Source organism: Protopterus annectens, chromosome 11.part0 (genome assembly GCF_019279795.1).
Source record: "Protopterus annectens isolate FY-2018-M chromosome 11.part0, PAN1.0, whole genome shotgun sequence".
Taxonomy (NCBI): Eukaryota; Metazoa; Chordata; order Ceratodontiformes; family Protopteridae; genus Protopterus; species Protopterus annectens.
Genome location: NC_056745.1, coordinates 1,121,798,938 through 1,121,822,228, shown reverse-complemented (window position 1 = coordinate 1,121,822,228; position 23,291 = coordinate 1,121,798,938). Strand labels below are relative to the sequence as shown.

The 23,291-nt window shown below is 41.8% G+C and overlaps 1 protein-coding gene across 1 annotated transcript in view; it reads right to left on the bottom strand.

Moving 5' to 3' along the window:
• Positions 1-6,863: 6,863 nt before the first annotated feature.
• KDM5A (lysine demethylase 5A) overlaps positions 6,864-23,291 on the bottom strand; it is a 2,605,143-nt gene continuing 2,588,715 nt past the window's right edge. Inside the window, exon 28 of the mRNA XM_044088480.1 lies at positions 6,864-8,044. Within this exon, the coding sequence (XP_043944415.1) occupies positions 7,838-8,044 (207 nt within the window). The 3' untranslated portion in view covers positions 6,864-7,837. The remainder of the gene's footprint in view (positions 8,045-23,291) is intronic.

Below are 23,291 nucleotides of genomic sequence, written 5' to 3'. Positions count from 1 at the left end.
AAACTCCCCTACCAGAGGTGAAAACATGTTGGACCTGGTCATCACTAACATGGGCGACAGGTGTTCCACACCGGAGGTCAACCAGTCACTGGTTAGATCAGACCATAAACTAATAACTTTGGATGTCCACACCTCACCACCACCTCCAACCAAGGAAACCACAGTGAAAAACTTTTCTATAGCAAACTTCACCTTACTTAAGACAGAGGTGGGTAAGATTCACAGCACCCACGCTAAAGGATAACAGTGTCCAAGATGCAGGAACCTTTACAAATGCACTCTATGAGCACCTACAAGGATGCATGGATTGTGCCATCCCTAGCAAACTCAAGACTCACTCCCCTAAGAGAAGGAAACTAGTCTGGCGGACCTCTGCCATAAACAGGCTATACAACAGAAGGAGGAAACTAGTTCAGAAAAAAAGCAAATCCCAAGAAGGAAAGACATCCCTGATCAGTATCATTAAGAAACTAAGCTCCCTCATAAAATCCTCCAAGGCTAACTTCAAAAGAAAAATAGCCAAGGATTCGAAAGATAACCACAAAGCCTTCTTTAGCTATGTCAAGAATCTAAGTGGCAACTCGCAGATATGCTCTGAGCTAGTGCAAAATAGCACAAAATATACTGAACCCACTGATATTGCCAACATCCTGGCAGATAGATTCAGTGCAAACTTCACCCCCCTCTCACCCCCAAAAAAGCCCACAACAATACTGGAAAAGTGTAGTGTCCTGGAAATCACAGACGCACAGGTGAAAACAGCCCTTTCAAAAGCCAAAAGCACAGCGTCAATGGGGCCAGATGGTGTTGCAGGCTGCGTCTTGCACAAACAACAGAACAAACTAACATCCCACCTAAACACACTGTTCAACCTCAGCCTCTCCACAGGCTACGTGCCCATAGAATGGCACACAACGGTTATTCCGCTCCACAGGAGGAGCCACGACTGACCCTGGTAACTATCGCCCCATAAGCCTGACTAGCCTGGTCTGCAAGGCTGTGGAGCGCATTATCATGGAACTCATTAACAAAGACATTGGGAACCTCCAAACACTTGACCTGACCCAGTTCGGCTTTGTTAAGGGCAGATCATGCCTACTAAACCTGGTTGACTTCTTTGAGACAGTCACCAAGGCCATAGATGAGGGGAAGGTAGTTCACACAGCCTACCTTGACCTCGCCAAGGCTTTTGACACCATTCCCCACTCGGGAATTATAGACAAACTCACCAGCCTGAACATAAACCTCTACGTCACGAGATGGATTGCCAACTGGCTTACAGACAGAACTCATACGGTAAGAATAGCAGGCTCCAGGTCCGACTCTAAACCAGTCACAAGTGGTGTCCCACAAGGCTTGGTCCTGGGACCCCTACTGTTCGGCATATACTTCTCAGAAGTACAGGCAAACACAGGAGGGCTATGGCTAACCAAGTTCGCCGATGACTGCAAACTGGGAGCCATAACTGACTCTCCGGCTGACATGGACATTCTCCAAAAGGGCCTTACTGAGACAGACACCTGGTGTCAAAGTCATGGTCTCAAGCTAAATGCCAAAACATGCATAGTCATCCTGTTTGGGAAAAACAAAACCCCATGAATTACCACATAGGTGGCAGCCCCCTTAATACAGAAGAGGTAATAAGAGATCTGGGGACCCAGGTAGATAGTAATCTCTCCTTTGACAATCATATTGGCAAAGTAGTTAGGAAATCCTTCTATGTAGCTAATCTAATTACTAAAGGGTTCACATCTAGAAATAAAGAGGTTATAGTGCCCCTCTACTCGTCACTCATCAGACCCATCATAGAGTACAATGCCCCATTTGGGATGTAACTCACAAGACACTTCCAACAGCTGGAAAGACCACAAAAGTACCTCACCAAGAGGATTACTGGCCTCAAACATATGTCTTATGCAGCCCGACTGGAAAAACTCCAGCTGTACTCAGTCGCATATCGCTTACTCAGAGGTGATCTCTGCCTGACTTACAAAGCCATGTCCAACTCAGAATTGATGGACATGCTCCACCTAAAGAAATCCAAGTCGCTGCGAGCCACTCGCTCTAGTGAGCTAAACCTCACCACAACAATAAATAGAACATGCTGGAGGGATAGATTCCTGTCACAGAGACTCCCCATGCTGTGGAACATTCCTAAATATATTAGGTAGAGCCCCTCACCAACACTCTTCAAGAGAAACCTTGACGAGTGGATGGGTAACAGAAAATACACCCCTGGGATCACTTCATTGGCTCTTTTTGACAGAGGCTCAGTTAATTAATCAATGGGGTGGCGAAAGCTGACACACTCTGGCTAGGCTTATAAATGCCCTTGGGCAGATAGCCTAGTACCTACCTATGAACCTATAAGTACACAAATACTGGTTACATTTTATTTCAAAGATTCCTCTGCAGTATATAGAACACTTGTGCCAAGCCTTAAAAATCTGTCCAAAAGGTAAAATAACTTTCTTTAAGGACTCCATGCTTCAGGAGTGAAAGTCTGAGTTACATTGTTTGGCAGAGGTACATAACAACAACATGGATGCAGAATTAATTGGTTCTATACATATATTCCTGAAATAAATACTACAATCATCTTTTCCCCAATCTCATGACCTAGAAATGATAAACTTTCTGGTAGGAGAAGACAGCACTCTGCTGGTAGTCAATATGGACTGCGTATGTTTGGAAGTTACACAGTCATCCCTCACAGTGATAAGAGGAATAAAGAGCTGGTCCATGTTTTACTGCCAACAAGCCCATCATAGGCAGAACGATAACTGATACTGGACATTCAAAGACAGTATGGATGGTACATGCCCACACTGTTAACAGCATATGTAAAAAAAACTAGGATGTATGCAACCACTGTAGGAAGAATAGAGAAAACAATCTAGAGAGGAATGGAGACAGCTGCTATGAAAGATGAGGCAAGGGTCTCTACAAACAAAGCATGAATCACAGAAATACAATGAGCTGAGGTGACAATTACAAAAAAAGTGCCTTCCATAACACAAACATCTTCAGATCTGCCAAACCAGCCAGTACGGCTGATGGATACATCTACAAGTCAGCCAAAAAGTTCAGGTCCCAAGACAGTGGAAAACTCTTCAAAGGAAACCAAGAATGATAATACTAAAAATGTTGTTTTATCGATTTATGCTAAACCACAATCATGCCTTCTGTTACATTCTGACACTTGGAGGTGGCAGAAACCCATACCCTGATGGTGGAGTAAAGCTTTGGTCTACACTAAAAAATGACTAGGTCAACAAAACGCAAAGAAACACAAACTGAGAAGGAAAAGGACCTCTCTGTGGCTTGATGGAGAACCTTTACCACCTGACTTTAAGCAGCAATTGTTATATCTGGATATGGCCTTTTTACTAAGACTTCAACACCCATAGTGCTCAGAAAGAAACTGCTCTGAAGAAGCCAAAAACCAAAGATCCTAGAAACAAAACAAGGGCTACCGATTGGGCAGTGAAAATAATCCTAGTCCTTTTAAAGCAACTTCATCACCATGTATAAAACACGAGGGAAAGGTGGGATATAAACAGAATACCACTTCTTAGTCAACTAAAAAAAGCATGTCACATACTCCTCCCTGCCTTGGTGAAGAAAGCAGAACCTGGGTATTGCAGCATTCTCATGGATAGTAAAATGACTTCCCAGACAGCTCCATTTCAAGCTGACTGCACTAGCGTGTGTCATTTTCTAAGAATATGGACTGCTACCAAGAAAATGCCTCTTTTAGTGAGCCATTTCCAAACAAAGACTGCTTTGCTGTATAGAAGGCAAGAGTACTGTATGATCAAAAAAAACAAAGGGAAAGTGAAACCAAATCACCAGGATGTATGATTAGAGCCATCAAATAAAGGAACATCAGAAAGAGGACAAAACAAGGAGAACAGTTAAGATGATAATGACTGCATTTACTAGCAGCAAGCTGTCTATGAAGGTGGGTCAGTAAAAATGAGCTCATTGTCACTGCTATAGTTCCAGAATAATGCCCTAACTGGTTTTCTCTGTGATGTGACTCAAAGACATCCTTTAATGTCTAAGCTATATACAATAGGAGAAAAACAATTCTGAATGCTGCCCAGAACTTCCTGTACAAACAGAATATGCTGCAGAGAAAGCAGTTAAGCCGACTGTAATCCAGACTGAAACAGTCTCCGGTTATCACCCCCAGCAGAGATTCCTGTGATGATATCCATCAGCAACCAGCAATCCAGGCAGACGTTAAATTATACTACTGAAGGGTCTCTGCTACCATGACCAACACACTAATAAAAATCCTGGAGACAGAAAAGATCAGATAACACCCCTTATAGTGAAAGTCATGCACTCTTACAGCAAAAGTATAGGGGCCTCTTGTCTGACTCCTAGATGCTTATGTGTTAATCTGCATCCATCATTTCTAATGATGCTATCCAAAAGCCATGCAACAGCAAAATCATCAGGGCTTTCAATACAAACACTGACTCCTCATATAACTGATGTGAAGTCATACTGCTCAAATTTAGAACTCCTAATTTCCTGGGGACTAAGCCTTAACTGACAGTAGAACAGCAAATACTACTGTGACTCCTTTGCCAAAAATAACTGAGACTGAACCAAGTATAGTACATAAAGTCATCTGTCAGAAAAAGATGAGCCAGAGGAGGCACCAGCAACTCTAGAGCATGGCACCTTCTATAAGATTTAGAACCCACATGTCTTGGACGATGGTCCTCCCTGCTGGTGCACACAAGAAACAGTTCTCCCACTAGTGCAGCCTAAAAGGGGAATTCAGGACTGCTGAGGGTCTGACAAGGCACAAGTTCTCTTACACGGCTTTGCAAAACAGAAAAGCAAACAGTCTGAAGCTTGGCAGGCCATCTTTAGCAAATGGCGACCATCATAAGTCAGTGAGGTTTACAAGAAAAAATTATTAGGAGAACAGGCACAGATGGTTGTACTCCTTTTACGGATATCTTCAGAAATCTCTAAAGAGGGTTTGGTAATGAAGACCTCACTCTTAAAGGGGACTTTAAGAACATAATAGGATGAGGACAGCATAAGCAATGGTACTGTGAAGTAGTAGCTTCTGACAGCTGCATTCCACATCATTAAATTATGAGCATGAGCCACATGGAAAACTATAGTGAATGCTGTGGTAATGGCTTTCAATATAATCTTTCCATTCATTCAAAGAGGAAAGTGTGGTCAGTTTTTCCAGGTCTTGGCCCACCATATAAACCTGGAAATGTGATACATGAGACAAGTAACTAAAGGCTCAAAGACTCTCTCTCTCTTTCTCTCTGGCAGAAGTAAATATTCTATTATGAACCATGATCATACTCTGGACTTTATACTAAGGGGAAGACAAATAAAATGCTGCATTTCTGGGAGCTGTGTTAAGCATAAACAATGACAGCAATCCATAATTGGTTGCCTGACTAAAAGGAGGGACCACCTGTGAGATAACCGATAACATGGTCTGTCTTCTTAGGCACAAGAGGACACAAAGCTGGACGTTTCCAGACTGCAGACATGGCATTCCCAATACATTCCAAAGATGAAATATCTTACAGCTCTAAGTCTGCCTAAGATAAGACATGTCTGAGGAACAAGGCCACCCTATAGTAAGCTTCATGTTGCAGACAGGTCATCCATTGAAGGAGCCCTCAGGAGAAGCATGAGAAGTGGAGGAAGACTCATTAACCAAGTCAGTCTTCAGCACAGTACCTTTAATTACCTTAGAAATGACAGCCAAAGAATCAGAAAAGAAGGTAAAATATGGCTCCAGCTGGTACATAAAACCCATTTATGTGTCTCTCACAGTCAGGGTGGAGGAATCTGACCTCTCAAATGACACTGAATGTCATACCAGTAAGAGTGCGTAATAAGGGGAGCATCAGGGCTAGTCGCTAATGCTGACTGGTTTAGTGAGGGGTATGGTGCTGCCATCACACTTGACTGATGTACAGTGCTCTTGCATACCTGCTCACTTATCTTCCACTACATGTTTAATGGTCAAATAAAATCCTGCACTCGGACAAAAAGGTAAGGGCCAAAAAGAGGAACAGGACAGCCTGAGAGGTCACCTCCACCTTCGCCAGCAAATGACTTGGTCTCAAGGGCAAAGAAAAACATCCTGTGAAACTGAAAGTCTGCCCTTCCTAAGCTTCAAGAGATTTGTCTGTCTCAGTAAGTACATGCCAAGGGAGGATACCTTCCTGTAAATCCTGTGCTCAATCAGAAAAGGGAAGTGGGGTGACATACCTAGGCTTAACAGCCAGCAGTGGCATCAGTAATGACTGCCATGGTCTAGAAGCAAGTATCAAAACAATGTCTGCATTGATCCTAATACATGACATAGAGAGAGTATGTGCACTTGCAGGGTCTGTTTTTTTTTTTAGCTACCAAATGCAGAAAGCTTCCAATGGCATATGTTAGGAACATGTCCAAACTGAGTAAATGGTTAAAATGAACAAGGACTTCTGCATCTCTCTCTGAACTCCAACACAGTGATTTAACATGCACACCAAAGGAGATATACTCACCCTATGCATGAACGCTCAATATTTTTAAAACCTGCATAAGATGTCACCAGAAAAAAAAAGAACAAAAACACCAAAATATTCCATCAACTGCATAAAGTCTCTCTCTCTCTCACAGGGTAAGATAATCTTTAAGCAGATTTGGTCTTGCAGGTTTCGCACTATATCCCTCCCATTTACTTGTAAATGTAGTTTTGGTATTGAGTGTTATGTGCATTGTGCAGAAGTGAATTTGCAATAGCATACTGACACATACAAAACAAGAGTGGAGTATGAAAAACAAATTCCTATACACTAGCAAGAAAAGAACAATTTCCTTTGGACAAAAATAAAACTTTTATGGGTAAAAAATCTGGTGATTCATGCAACTGTAAGGCAGAAGTATCTTCTGCGTGAAAACTTCTGGCAGTCCACACTGCTGCAGTACAATATGATGTAGGTCACTGGCCTCAGTAACATCAACACAAATTCTGATCTCAGGTCCTGTTTAACAATATAAGGAGAGAATATGTCTGTGTGGGGAGGGGCAGCAATAACCACAGAGCAGACTGTACATTTATAAAACAGCTTAAATAGCTGATTATCAATATCTAACAGTTGGCCAACACGTCTGTTCAACAATATCGACACATTTGGTTTTGAAGCTCTCCTGGAAATCCTCGTCTCCTCTCCAAGCACCCTAATGTGCAGAGGTTTGGGCATCAACAGCTCAGTACTACATACATAAAGTGTAAGAACTCCAGGCTGTAGCACCTCATCTGCACAACTAGCAGAGTACATTAGAGTGCCTAACTGCCTCAGTTTTAACTTAAATGCACTGAAAGATACTTGTACACTGTAATGTATGAGGAACATGGTAGAGCACCAATACAATAACTTTAGACAGCTGAGTAAGCAGCTTAATTCCATGTTTTAACAGCACTCTTAACCAGTGTGTATCCTGGCAATTTCACAAAGTATGGAGTATTCCAGAGAGGTTTGGAGCATGGTAATCTTAGGCTTGTTTTCATCTGTTCTTCCATCCCTTAACAAGACATGCATCACAGCTCCAAGAGGGATGCAGCAAATCAATGTCAGTTTCAACCACCAAGATTATCAAGATCTCCAGCACTCAGAACATTCTGTTGAATATTTCACTACAGAATAATGCTCCCACTTCTACCACAAGTGCAACTTAAAATGAGAAAATGGGTTGCCGACATTGGGTTAGCCAGGGCATCTTCATTACATTCAGCTCAAGAAAACATTTCAGTTCTTTCCACTAATCCAGGGTAGCATTTCTATGGCTAGCTGTCATCTTTCTGATCCTCTGTTTTGATGTCCTGCACAGGAACTGGGAGTGGCTGCCGTCCCATGTTTCCTGTGACTGGAGTCCGGTTCCTTGTACAGTTTGTACATATGTAGTCCTCTGTCTCTGCCCTCTCTGCAGAAACCCCTACACACACCTGGTGAAACCATTCATCACAGCCTCCATCACACTGAACCCAATCCACCTAAAAAAGAAAAGAAAAAAAAGGCAATTAAACAGCTGACCCAGATAAGAAAAACATAGTTAACAAAAAAAAGGTCTTCTGTGGTGACTTCAATATTCATGCCAATTTTCTCTTGAACAAAAGTACAAAGTCCTAGAAAACAACTAGAATGCCAAAAGTCCCCAACAAAATGAAAGACACATAAGTAATCAATTGAACTAATGGGGAAAGAGAGGGAATTACAGATGTAGGATGTGAATTGAACTGGCTACACAATAAAGAAGGAAGCACGGGGAAAAGGAAAATATTTATTAACGCTATTTAAAAAAATGTATGACGAATTTTTAAGTTTAAATAAAGTTAAAAAAAAATGTAAACAATTCCCCATCCTCACCACTATGGAAGAAACCTTAAACAGATCATGAAACAAACTAATCTGAGTTGTTGGAAAGAAGAGATGAAAAGTCAAAAATGCTAGTGTTGGTAATTTAAGGGGATGAGCGACTCAAGTGAGGACAAAAGGACTGTGAATTTTTTTTTAAAATACTGCTGCTGAGTGCTGAATGATGTGCAATCACTTGGCATACTCCAACTTTCAACAAAGATTGTGCATCAGTCAGAACTCGGCAAAGACATCTGCAGTGACACTAACATTCCTGGGGCCCCCCAGCTGTCACCTGCCCTAGGGAGCTTTGTGCTGGATCTGGCCCTGACAAAAGTAGTGATGCTTCAGATAAGGCAATCATTTGTATTACAAGATCAAGGGGCATGCAGAACTAAAGATAAAAAGTGGAACTGATATGCCTCTCTAAAATTTTTGTTTCTGTCAGAACAGAAAGGTGATAGCACCCCACCCTCTCAATGATTCAAATGAAGAGTAATAACAAAAAGGACTGCTGCAAAACTTGCAGGATGCTTCCAAGTTTCCTGCAGACACTGCCCAATCCGTGCATCCCCCCTCCCCGAGCCAAAAAAGTCTATTTTTTATACTGGCACACCAACCAGGTTGCCAGTCATACAACACACACACCCCACCCGTTGCAGCCATTCAGCTCCTGTTTCTGTGCCCTTTTCCCTACCCTCCTTCTCCACGTTTTACTAAAAAAAAAAAAAAAAAAACAAAAACAAAAAAAAAAAACAAATAAATAATTTTCCTTTCTATTTCAACACCTGCAGGCAAACTACTTGATGCAAATGTAGCAAACAACTGCTATAGTTTATACCCTGCACACAGCGTTATGGCGTACAGGTTTTTAGTTTAAAAAACAATAAAAACTTTTTCTCTTTTCTACATTTGTAGTAAGCAGTTTGCTACAGTTTAAGCAGTTGCTACAGTTTATACCCCTGCACAGAATGCTACAGCATGTTCAGGTTTTAAGTTAAAAAAAAAAAAAAAATCTATTTTTTTTTTTCTCTTTCAAAGGTTTGACATCAAATGCAGTATTGGCTTTTAAAAGACATTATACCATGACCCCCCCATTAATATTCCAAAACGTGCATGCTGATTGGCTAGCGTGCATGTTGTAAATCGACTTATACTAATGGGAAAAGGTCTGGTCGCCTGGTCTTTTTCCATTAGTATAAGTCTTTTTTAAAACACTGTCTCGCTATGTTAAAGGAGTTTAACATAGCGACACAGGTTTAAAAAAAGCAACGGAGATTCTCCGTTGATTTTTGTAAAGCTGTCTCGCTATGTTAAACCTATTTAACATAGCGAAACAGTAAAAAGCAACGGAGATCTTGCTTTCTCCGTTGCTTTTGCCCACAGCTCTGATGTACTGCGTAGGCATACGCATGCGCAGTACATCAGAACTGCCGCGGAATACCAGACAGCTGCAGAAGGGCAGCAAGGAGGCATTATACAATGCCATTATTTAAGAAAAGTAATTGTTTTTTTTTCTTAAATAATGTCATTGTATAATAGCAATAACCCACTTCTGGGTGTGGGTAATGCTGGATTTACTCACAGTTGGCTTTGTTTGGTCCCTCGGGCTTCGCCCTCGGGACCAAACCATGCCAACCGTGGGTAAATCCAGCATTACCCAACCCAGGCGTGGGTTATTGCTATAGTATTGCACTAAAGAGTGATCAGGATTGGCCAATGCCTTCCACTAATATTTTGCACTAAGAGCAGTTTCCCCTTTCACCCCATTCGATCTATGCTATTGTCATGATGTATTCTGCGAGCATTGCCACTGTCTGAAAATAGGCATGTTGCAACCGGATTACCAAACTGTGCATGGGAGTCACTTCAACAAGCAGGCTGCAGCTACTTGGAAGGTGTTGACTGCCAGCAGAGCTAAAGTGAGTTCATTGTCCTATGGCAAGAACTACTGTTAAGGAAGCCTTTGAAAAAACTGACCAAAGTGAAGCTAAACTAAAGCAAGACTCCAGTGTGATAAACAGCATAACAAATTCTTACTCAATCCATATAAGCTACATGAAGTGTTTAATTACAGATTGTTTCCAAGTATTCTGATCTTGTTCAGAAAGAACAGTATAAAATTAACATTTTTGTTGACTTCCTAGATGGCTACTCTGGAGTTTACAATTCACTACGAAAATGTCAGTACACAATTTTAACCTTTGTAATGAACTTGTAACAAACTACACTTTCAGTTAATACAGTTAATTAATAGCAATTTATATCAGATTCTTAGTCTGTCTAAGGCCAGTCCCAAGAAAATTGAACTGAAGGGAAAAAAGAAGTTATGTACTCACCATAATGTTCCATGTTTGTTGTCCATTTTCTTGCTGGTTGGGTTCGGAGCCGACTCAGCCACATACCAAAGCTCGAGAACTTCTACTGGCTTGAGGCTACAACCTATCGCAGGATGCCTAGCGGCTGTTCCCCAGATCTCGTTTGAGAGACTGCTCCCTACAGTATACTAAGATACAGAAAAACTGTTATGTAATATATTGGTCATAAAGGTAAAGAGGCAAGAAAGGAATCAGACCATATTTGCCAATTGTAAAGTCCTCTAGATCCTCCAGGAGGGGGAATGGATGGGTGAGATGCAATAATGAAGGCGAGATATTGGACAACAAACATGGAATGTTATGGTTAATACATAACTTCTTTATGTTATGTTGTCCCATCTCGCCTTCATTCTTGCTGGTTGGGACAGAGTCCCCAGCACCTTTTTCTTGGGTGGGTCAAGGGAATAAACTATTCAGGACAGTGGAACCAAAGGATACACTGTTCCAGGAGGCCACATCTACTTTGTAATGAGAGATAATGGGGTGAGGATTAACCCATGTAGCAGCAGCACAAATTGAATCCAATGAGAGTCTAGATTGAAAAGCAATGGAAGTGGACACCATTCTAGTTGAATGTCCTTCAACTTTCCCTGGTGGTTCTTTATTATGAGAATGATAGACATAGGTGATGGTCTCAGTAAACCATTTGGACAAAGAAACTTTTGAGACTGCCATGTCTTTTTTATTTTCTGAATAGGAAACAAACAACTGGTCTGACTTTCTGAAATCTTTGGTCCTATGCAAGTAAAAACTCAACTGTCTATGCACATCCAGTTGGTGAAGCTTATATTCTGCCTTGTTGCCATAGCTAAGAAAAAACACAGGCAGTTCTATAGATTGGTTTAAATTCAGTTCAGAACAAACTTTTGGTAAGAAGGAAGTATTTGTTCTGAGGGAAACTCTATCTTTGTGGAAAATCAAATAAGGAGGGTGGATAGACAGAGCTTGCAACTCTGAAACTCTCCTAGCTTAAGTAATTGCTGTTAAAAAGACTGTTTTCCAAGATAAAAATTTTAGTGAACAAGAGGATGCTGGTTCAAAGGGGGGGGGGGGGGGGGTCAAGGATGATAATACTAAATGTAGGTCCCATAGAGGAGGGGGTTATCTTAAGGGTGGTCTTAATAGAAAAGTACCCTTAAGGAAAGCTTTGCATAATCTATGGGACATTACACTGAAAACAAAAAGAAGAGCCAGCAAGACCAAAACACAATGTTAAGCAATTTATTGTAAATACATAGGACAGCAAAGAAGTACACAAACCGGTTTCGGCTGGTATTATCTACACAGCCTTCTTCAGTGTGAAATGAGTTAACTCCAAGCATTCCTTTATATGGACTGCAAACAATTCTGATTGGTTATATCTAAAACTTGTCATTCAGACCGGGTGGGAAAAGACCACCCAACTTAACAATCCATTTTTTCTCCTTTGAGTTTAATAATGCATGCCAACCTGTTTTGTTGGATTTTTTACCCCTGATATTGTCAATAATAGTAAACATAAAAGAAGCTGAAGGGTGTGATACCTGATGTTTGTATAAAGCATTATTGATTCTGCCTTTTTTAATGTTGCTGATATGTTCTGAGATTCTTAGTCTGAGAGGCCTGGATGTTTGGCCTATATAGAAAGCTCTGCATGAGCATGTAGCTAAATAGATAAGCCAATCTGAGCTACAATTGGCAAAGAATTTTATCTCATATACATCAGAAGAGTTCCTACTGGTGAATTCTTTGGTTTTTGATATTTTATTGCAGTTTGTGCAATGTCCACAGGGATGACAACCCGTAAGCATAGAACCTGTGAGAGTAGTTTGAATAGGTTCAGGCTTGTCCACAATATGTCCATGTTTGTAGTGACTAAATGTGCTCCCCAGATTTCTGCCTTTCCTAAATGAGAAAGAACATCTGTTGGGAATAATGGGGGATAAGTCAGTATCATATAGTAATAAATTCCAATGTCTTTGTATGCTCTGAATCAAGTTATCTGAGTTTCTACCATATGTCGTAGTAAATCTAAGGGGTTGATTGGGAGAACTAGGGTTTGTCCTTTAGGTTAATAAGTCTTCCCTATCCATATGACCCACTTGGTGTATGGCATCAAAGACATGGCCCATTTTGTAATCCCTACTCTTAAATCTATTTACAAGGTCTTTGCTTTGTTCACTATAAGATGTGTTATCAGAACAAATACGTTTTAGTCTGATAAATTGTGATTTGGGAATGTTTTTGCATATAGTGTGGGATGAAAACTGCTGGCATGTAGTATGGTATTATATTCAGGATGTTTCCTGAATACTTGAGTGTCTAAGGTATGGTCAGGTAATCTATGGATGGCTACATCTAAAAACGTAATATTATTGAAATCATAGTGTAAGGTGAAATGTATACCCCATCGGTTGTTATTGAGGTAATTAACAAATTCAAAGAGACCTTCCAGATCACCCTTCCATACTGCCCAACAATCATCAAGGTAACGTCGCCAAATATCAAGATGTTCAATGTAAATATTGTTGTTACTATTGTATATAAGATCCTTCTCCAAATAGGCCATAAAAAGATCGGCATAGATGGGCGCAAATGAAGAGCCCATGGCGGTACCTTTGGTTTGCCAGTAGCAGACATCTTGGTAGAAGAAGACATTGTTTGTTAGGACATATGAAGCCATATCCAGTAGAAATTCGTTAAATTCACATGTATATAAGCCAGAGATTTGTAACCAATAGGATAAAGATTCTAATCCACCAGAGTGGGGTATGTTTGTGTATAAGGCGCTAACATCTAAAGTGCACATGCGCCATTCGGGTTCAAGTTGAGTGTCAGAAATAATTTGAAGGAAGTTGGTTGTATCCTGTAAGCGTGAGCTAATAAGTGACAATAAAGGTTTCAATTTCTCAGTCAAAAAAAGGGAGAGGGGTTCAGTAAAGTATCCCCTACCTGATACAATTGGTCTCCTTGGGGGGTGAGTGGGATTCTTGTGTATTTTGGGCAAGAAATATATGTATTGATTTGATGAATCTTGTACTGAAAGTTGATGCATAAGGTTGGAATCAATAATGGAAGCATCTCTCGCATAGGAAAGAAATTCAGAAATTTCCTTTTGAAATTTCGATGTTGGATTTATAATCATTTTAGAGTAATATTTGGCATCAGATAGTTGTCTGAGAGCTTCATTATTGTAATCTTGCCAATTCAGTACCACAACAGCACCCCCTTTGTCAGCTGAAATGATGACAATGTCATGACTGTTTTGTAAATTGTGAATAACTTGTTGTTCAGCCCTGGTGATGTTGTTTGATCGAATATCAAATGTTGAGTGAGAATAATGTAGATCCTTGAGAACGTTATTTTGAAATTGAGAGACAACAGGATGCATGGGAGGATTAAATGTAGATTTGTGATATGTAAATTTCTGTACAGCATCACAACCATTAGAACAACCAAAAAACAATCTAAGGTTAAGTAATCAACAAAATGAGGAAACATCCTGTGCAAATGAATCTTCAGTAACAAAAAAACCTGGTACAAATGATAAAACTTTATTGAGTACATTGATTTCAATTGGTGACAAGTTGTAACTGGAAAGGTTTAAAACATTATTGTACAAGTGTGATATTACTTCGTCATTGCCAGTTGTAAGAGTCCTTGTATGTCTGTAACCACCTTTGTGTTTTCTCCCCCCTCTTTTGTACCTTGCCCTAAAGGGGCACCTGTAAGTGATCGCTTGGGAATGGGTGAACCGGATGCAGTCTGCAGTTCACTCTCAGGTCCAGAGGTTGGTTCCTCAGTAGAAGAGCCAGTATCAGAGGCCCAATTGGTTTTTAGTATTGATTTGGGTCTTTTCCTTTTGGTGGGACGACTATGTGGAATATTAAATTTAACTTGTTTCTTTATTACACTAAATGGATTGCTGCCCTGGTAGTCCGAAATATCCCTATTAAACTTCTGAATTTTCTTGGTTTTGAGTTGTGTCTCCAAAGTATTAAGATCAGAAGCTACTCTAGTCAAATGTTTAGCAAAAAAAGGCTCCTTCTCAAAAGGTTTGACATCATTAGCCAAAGTCAAAACAGTATTGATTTCTTTATCAATTGTGCACTCATAATATTTGTTTAATGCTTCAACAAATGACATGCTCGCTTTGTGTTGGATCTCTGCCCATTCGGACGATAAATCGTCATCTATTTCAGCAACTAGGGGTTGTATTCAAACCCTTAAGCCGCGTGGAGTGATATTTTTGGCAATGTATGCCTTGAAAAGTTTGGCATGCCACACATTCGAGCGTAATGATCTTAAATGTTTATGGAGTTTGTCGAACGCCAAATTACAGGTGGTCTCTGACCCCATGGGTTCACCAATATTGGAAGTATCATGGCTTGAACCCAAACCAAAAACACTCAGATCCTCACGATCTGAGGAAAGTCCAGAGACAAACTCAATAAATCCATATTACTATATAAGAAATAAGTACAAGTGGACAATTATAGCTGCAATGGCTACGTCCAAATCATGGGCAATAATAGAGTCAAACTGAGGCTACGTCCCTGATGAGTATCTAGGGCTAAACAGTAAATCAGAATAATGGAACAATCTGGAAGACACACTCAAAATAAACCAAATTGGATGGGCAAAAAGCCCATCTAAATGTTCAAAGGATATCAAACTACCAGGGACAGTTAGATCCAAAATACCCCAGATGTAAAAAAGAACAAATGGCCCAATGCCAAAAGCCAATTGGATAATACTCTATGATTCCAAGCCTTGGATATGAAGTAATTAGTGCTGAGAGTGAGGGAAAGAAATATAATAATAAATATAGAAAGTGACCAACAATCAATTCACACCAGTAAAGAGAATGGAGATCTTAATGACAAAACTGGTAATGTGGCTGCTGTAAGTTCTAATGAAAGGACTCAGTAGAGACAAAAGGGACTCCCAAAAGATCAAAGATAATGTTATACAATAACACAAAAAGTAATGAAAAAATGGCAATGGGTACTAAAAAATATGAGCATACCTGACAATCCAAACTATTGACACAAATGGAAATAATCTATTACTTGGGATTCTAAATGGATGTAAATAGATAAAAAAAATTTTATCTATTGTGATTCAACTATAAATGGACCCAATGGTATAATTATACCCAAAAGATGGTGATAGTTACAGGAACTGTGAGCTATGAGACAGTTCACAATGGCATAAGCACCAAACACTGATCAGTAAATGGGCCCCTAGTATAAAGGTCGAGTCACATAAACATTTAGCAAAAATACTAAAATAATAAGTCTCAACATTGGTAGACACTTGAGTTCAACTGCATTCACTATATAGATGTTATAAGTTATAATAAACACGTGTTAATGTGAAGAAACTTTAAATCCTTCACCAAGGAAAAACACAGTAAGACCAAATGCAGTGGTACTGATCAAAAAATTGTCCACTGATGTAGATTTCAATGTTCAAGGAAGACTCAATATTGTACTTGTGGCAGGATTGACAAAAGCTACATAAAGCCTAAGTAGTAAAACATATCACGAAAACATAAACATCAAACAGTGTTCGATAAACAAGTACCCTGTTGCAAATAAAGTCACATACACAGTCGCCAGAATCAGTACTGCTGTTGGTTTATGAATCCCAAAATGGTTGCCCGGTAAAAGCAAATAAGTACCTGAATCTGCTGAAAGAATATGAAATAACCTTACTAATATGAAACTTGTGCAATTTCTAAAAAAGGAGACCTATGCGATTAAATACAAAAGAAGGCTGAATCCAAGGTCTCCCACATGATAATTTGATATGGCGGCTAATTGTACTCATATAGTGGCCGCTGCTGCCCCTTGATTAAAAACTTTTGTTAGAAATTCCAAAATTGCAGCTATAGGGGCTGTAAAGGGATCTATGTGTTTTTTGTTCGCCCAGTAAGAGAACCTCCTCCATTTGCTTGTGTAAAGTTTCCTAGTCATCTTTTTGTGAGAGGAAACCAGAATGTGACGTACTGCAAGGGATAATTCTGGAAGCCTGGCTAAGACTGGAAGAGGAGTAACCAAGCTGTCAGCCTGAGGCTCTGAAGAGCGGGATGAAGTGTTCCTGACTGATGCGTCAGAAGATCTGGCACTGGGTCCAGGATCCACGTGTCCTCCTGAAGGTGGGGCCAAAGGAATGGGAACCATATCTGATGAGGCCAGTAAGGAGCAATGAGAATTAACCTGCGACTCAATGAAGTGGCTTTCTGAATAACCTTCGGAATCAATGGAAATGGGGGAAAAGCATAAAGAAGTCCCGGGGGTCAATCGTGGACGAGTGCATCCCTCGGTGACTCTCCCGGAGGGGAAATGAGGGCAAAGTAGTTGCTGCACTTGGCATTGAAGGGAGTGGCGAAAAGGTCGCAGCAAGGCTGGTCCCATCTGCAAAAAATTTGATTCGCAACTTCCTGATTCAGGGACCACTCGTGAGGCATGAGAATTGCTCTGCTTAGCCTATCTGCTATTACGCTGGATTTCCTTGGAATGTGTGTTGCCATCAGAAAAAGATGAGAAGAAATTGCCCATTGCCAAACTCTCTGGGCCTCTCGACATAGGGGATAGGATCTGGTCCCCCCCCCCGATAGTTGATGTACCATAACACCGACATATTGTCTGTTTGAACTGCAATAGTCCCCATGGAAAGAGAGCTCCGAAATGCTTGCAATTCCAGAAGCACCGCCCTCATCTATAGGACATTGATGTGCAAATGGCACTTGTGATCTTTCCAAACCCCTTGGACAGTTTGTCCCAGATAATGCCCCCCCCAATGCCCCCCCCCCAATTTGGGATGCGTCCGTGATTACTGTAGCGACAGGATGGGGAAGTACAAACGGTCTGCCCATCGTTACCTAAGTGGACTGAAGTCACCATAGTAGGCCACTCTTGCAGGCATCCATAATGAGAATCTTGCGAAATACAGGTAACTCCTGTATGGACCACTGAGCGAAAGAGTAGCCAATGTAATATTTGCATGTGTAGTCGTGCCAGTGGGACTAGTGTTATTGCCGCTGCCTTTGAGCCTAAGACCTTGAGGACTAATTTTGCTCGTACCTTTTTCTTCTTGAGTAGGATAGATACTTGATTGTGTAGCGTTTGTATTCTCTCTTGAGGCAATTTTGCTACCATGTCATTTGTGTTTAATTCTGCACCTATAAAGGTAATACGCTGTGATGGCAACAAGGCAGATTTTTCTGTATTTATAGTAATGCCTAGGTCTGAGCAGAGATGGATGGTGGTATCCCTCGCTCTGATTAGTAGGTGCTTGGTGGTGGCAGTCAGGAGCCAGTCTAAATACGGAAACACCTGGAATCTTTGACATCTCAGATGAGCCATGACTACTGCTATGCAGTTGGTAAACACTCTGGGGGCTGTAGTGAGACCAAAGGGCAGAGCTCTGAACGGATAATGACTGGCTTCCAGACGGAAGCTTAGAAATCTTCTGGAGCGCCTGTCCATCTTTAAGTGGTAGTACGCATCCTGAAGATCTAAACAGTGTATCCAACTGTCCTGTCCCAGAAAACAGAGTATAGACTGCAGTGTTACCATCCGGAAATTTGCTTTCTTTATTGACTTGTTTAGTCTGCTGATATCCAGTATTGGTCTCCAGTCCCCTGTCTTTCTTGGGACTAAAAAGAACCTTGAGTAAATTCTGGATTCGATCTGGTCTGCGAGGACTTCTTGGATGACTTTTTTCTAGCAACCTTTGAATTTCTAGGGTTGCTTGATCCCTTTGACTGGGTGAAATGTCTGGGAAGGACTTTGACGGACGAGGTGGACAGTGGAAAGAAATGTTGTATCCCCTGGATATAATGGACTGTACCTATTTGCCTTGAATCAATTGTAGCCAGGCTTTTGGGTACAGTGATAGTCTTTCCCCAACTACTTCCAGAAGTGGACAGTCAGGCCTCCTTTCAGGAGCGCTGGAAGGGACGACTGGAGAACATATCTCTGTCTCCCTGGTTTTGCGGACCCCCACTGGCACCTTCCATTGTTATTCTCCCCTCTGCCCCTGGGGGAAAGATCACCACGAGTGTCTGACAAGATTCCGTTGGAACTCTGGAACCACATTTTTCCGCTCTTTTGACCTTTAAGATAAGGTCTGGTAGGGGTGGAAAAACGCACTCAGACAGCAGATAAGAGTCTTGCCTTCTTGTTGGCTCCTGGTGAGAGTCTCTTTTACTTTTGGCCCAAACAAGGACGAGCCATCAAAAGGGGCGTCAATAAAGGAAGACCTGAAGGGTTCACCAAACTCGCAAAAGCGCATCCAGGAATGTCTCCTAAGAGCTATTCCTGTGCCTGCTGCCCTGTTCGCTCCATCGGCTGAGTAGGAGATGAGGCACATGGAGGAGTTTGTAATCGAGGTTAAGGTCACAAGCTGGGAATTTATCTTATTCGACAAACCCTGGACTGTAGCACCTTATAGGGTATCTCCTAGCTCTTTAAGGAGATCCCTCTGAAGTTGGGTGAAATGTGAAAAGTAATTCAGCGACCGTTGGGTAAAGGCCGCTGAGGAGAAAGTACAGTTGTGTACACTTACCATAAATGTAGATGTTCGAGTGTATTCACTGTTGCAGTCATCACATTTGGGTTATCTGCTTGCAGTAGCCCTCAGTCAGCCTGATTAACAAAGTCTTGGGTCCTGCATCGGTTGCTGTTTCTTCTTCCGTGACGTCAGGTAGTCAGGGGTATAAAACATGCAGCCGATGCCATTACATCAGGTTTTCTTGCCCCAGATGTCAGGTGCCCACATAATGGGAAGCAATACAATAAATATAAATATATACAAGGATATACCTCCAATAAAAAAGCAAATACACCAAAAAGCTTTTAAGCATAGTAAAGGAGAGTAGAGGTATAGCCAAGAAAAGTCAGGGTGCTGGAGGGAGGGTAACCAGGACTGCAACAGTGAAGACACTCGAACATCTACATTTATGGTAAGTGTACACAACTGTACTATGTTCTTCGTGTTTCACTGTTGCAGTCATCACATTTGGGTAGATTTCCAAAGCTAAGGATGGGAGAAGGAATTTAGATAGCATCAGGACCAGCTATAAGGCCCTGAAAGACTGCAGTGGCAAAGCCAGCTCTGGATTTAGAGAAAATTGGCAAATGGTAATGCTTGGTGAAAGTATGTACAGAACTCCAGGTAGCAGCTTCCAGGATGTCCCTAGTAGGGACAACTTTGAGAAAGGCTGTAGAGGTAGATGCAGTCCTGGTTGAATGGGGTCTGATCCCCTGTGGGGATAGGTTTTCCATAGTGCTTATAGCAGAAATTAATGCAATGGCCTATCCATTTAGAAATGGTTTGCTTTGAAATAGCCTTCCCCTCTGCCCCTGCAGCAAAAGCCACCAGCAGTTGTTCAGATTTCCTTTGCGGTTTAGCCCTGTCCAAGTAAAATCTAAGTTGTCTGTGCACATCTAAGGAGTGCAGTATCCATTCCCCTTGTTCTGTGGATTAGGAAAGAAGGTTGGCAAATGGATAGACTGATTAAGAGCCACACTGGCTACCACCTTGGGCATGAAGGATGGATTGGTTCTGAGGGACGCCCTGTCCGCATGAAAGATGATGAAAGGCTCCACTGTCATAAGGGCCTGTAATTCAGATACCCTACTTGCTGAAGTGATTGCTAAAAGGAAGGCTGCTTTCCAAGAAAGGAATTTTAAATCTGCACTAGCGGCTGGCTCAAAAGGAGGAAGAGTGAGTTTCTCCAATACAAAGTTAAGGTCCCAGGCAGGGGTTGGGGCACGCTCTTGGGTGGTCTTAAATTTTTGGCCCCTCTGAGGAACTGCTTGAGCAGTGGATGAGAGAAAAAGGGAGGTTCTGTGTTATAATGAGCTGAAATGGCTGAGGCGTGAATTTTGATGGAGGAAAAAGAAAGGCCCTTTTGAAGCATCTCAGTTAAGTATTGTGAAATCTGAGGTAAGTTGGGCGCTGCTGTGCTCATCCCTGAGACTGGTTCCAGGCACAGAATCTTTTCCATTTTTCAGCATAAGATTTTCTAGTACTAGGCCTCCTTGCTTCTAAAATGATATTCATCACTGGTTTACTGAGGGATGGTAAAGGAGAGATTAGGTAATTAGCCAGGCTGCAAGGTTCAGGTTCTGGTTCTCCTGCTGAGACAACACGGTAGGGGTCTGAGGCAGGTGTCATGGGGCCAACAATGACACACTGCGTAAGTGAGGGTACCAGTGTTGGCGTGGTCAGTCTGGTGCAATCAATATCACTCTTGGTTTGTCCTGTTTGATCTTTAGTAGAACTTTGGAGAGGAGAGGCAGAGGAGGAAAGGTATAAATTGATAGGTTTTTCCAAATAAAGGACACAGCATCCACTTTCCAAGCTTGTTTGTGGGGAGTCCTTGTGCAAAATTTGTCTAATTTATAGTTCTGGGGGAGGCAAACAGGTCTATATCTGGGGTCCCCCATTTGTCTGTCAACATGTTGAAAGTCTTTGGCTCCAGCTTCCACTTGTGTGGGTCCATGAGGTTTCTGCTTAGTCCGTCTGCCAGTGTATTTAGTCTTCCTGGCAGGAATTGAGCTTGTAGATGCACTTCGTAGCTCAAGGCTGTGTTCCACAGTGCCATGGCTAGTCTGCAGAAGGGGTAAGAATGGGTACCCCCTGCTTGTTTATGTACCACAAAACAGTGATGTTGTCCATCTTTACCATTAATTGTCCTGGAAGAATGTGGTCCTTGAAGGCTGTCAGAGCATTCTGTACAGCTATGATATGCAGGTGCATTTGACTTGGGTTCCATTTGCCCTGAATGCACTTCCCTGCCAGGTGAGCCCCCCATACATAGTCTGATGTGTCTGTTGTTAGGGTTTGGGCGGCAGGGGGTAGAGTGAATGGTAGTCCCTTGTTTTGGTGGCAAGCCTCTGCCCACCAAAGGAACTCTAACCGTAGGCAAGGTATGATAGGAATCATTGCTTCTAGATCCTGAGAATGTTGACACCATAGGCTTTTTAGATACCATTGTAGTTTCCTGATATGCAGTCTTGCATACGGAATTAGAAGAATGCAGGAGGCCATGAACCCCAAGGCTTGCAGTATTTGCCTTGCAGATAGTAGGATTTTTGTGGCCACTAGCTTGAAGTAGGTTGTCAAATGAATTTGTTTCTCTGGCATGAGGAAAGCCATCTGGGAAGTTGTAATCAAGCTTGTTCCCAGGAATATAATTTGTTGACAGGGTACCATGTTTGATTTCTTTTCGTTTACGGTGTACCCCAGACAAGTTAGCACCCTTTGTACAAAAGCTAGATGATTCAAACGTATGTCCTAGCTTTCAGCCTGAATTAGACAATCATCTAGGTATGGGTATATTTGAATATTTCTTTGCCTGCAAAATGCAATGACTGGAGCTAGGCACTTTGTGAATAACCTGGGCGCAGTAGATAAGCCAAAGGGCAGTGCAGAAAACTGATAGTGCATGTAGCCTACTTTGAAGCGTAGGTATCTTCTGCAAGATTCCCTGATTGGGATGTGTAGGTATGTTTCCTTTAAATCGAGTGTTGCCAACCAGGCATCTTTGCCTAACATAGGAAGCAACTGGTGAAGAGTTAGCATCTTGAATTTTGGAATCACCAAAAAGGTGTTTAAAGTAGACAGGTTCAGGATAGGATGCCATGAACTGTCTTTTCTGGGTATCAGGAAAAGTCTTGAGTAGAAACCTTGTTCCTTTTCCTCTTCTGGTACAGTTTGAATGACCTTTATGTTTAAGAGAGAGTACTTGCTTTTGAGCCTCAGCTCACTGATTTGGGGGTAGGTCTGGCCAACCATTTGGGGTTGGTAACGTGTGGAAGTGAAATCTGTACCCTTGGGAAAAAAGAAGTTATCTTCTTACCATAACGTTCCATGTGAGTTGTTCATCTCGCCTTTGTTCTTACACATGGGTTCGGAGCCGATCCCTCGGCTCCAAGTCGGCCACATTCCAAGCTCTGCGTCTAAGAGAAGCTCGAGGCACAGTCCCTATCCCATGATCCCCCTGCTGCTAACCCTCAGATCTAGTTTGCTAAGAAACCAGACAACAAAACATACCTACATACACATGCATACGCACCAAAAATACCTATACACGTATATACCTAAAAGGTAATGGCAGATACAGGCAAATATGTTATATCTGCCCGACTACGCACGCATACGTAGACATAGGCAGTCCCAGAGAACCATGAGAAAGACAACCAGCCACGAGTCATACCTGTTCCTCCAGAACACGGAGGGGGAAGGAGGGCGGGAATGTAAGAACAAAGGTGAGATGAACAACTCACATGGAACGTTATGGTAAGAACATAACTTCTTTATGTGAAGTTGTTCGATCTCGCCGTTTGTTCTTACACATGGGTAGCGTCCCCAGCACCCTAAACCCCGGGTGGCTCACGGGAGAACATTCCTGAGAACAGTGGAACCAAAGGAAGCCCTGTCCACTTTGTAATGAGTAATAAAAGTATGAGGTTTGGCCCAGGTAGCCGCAGCACAAATGGTATCTATAGGT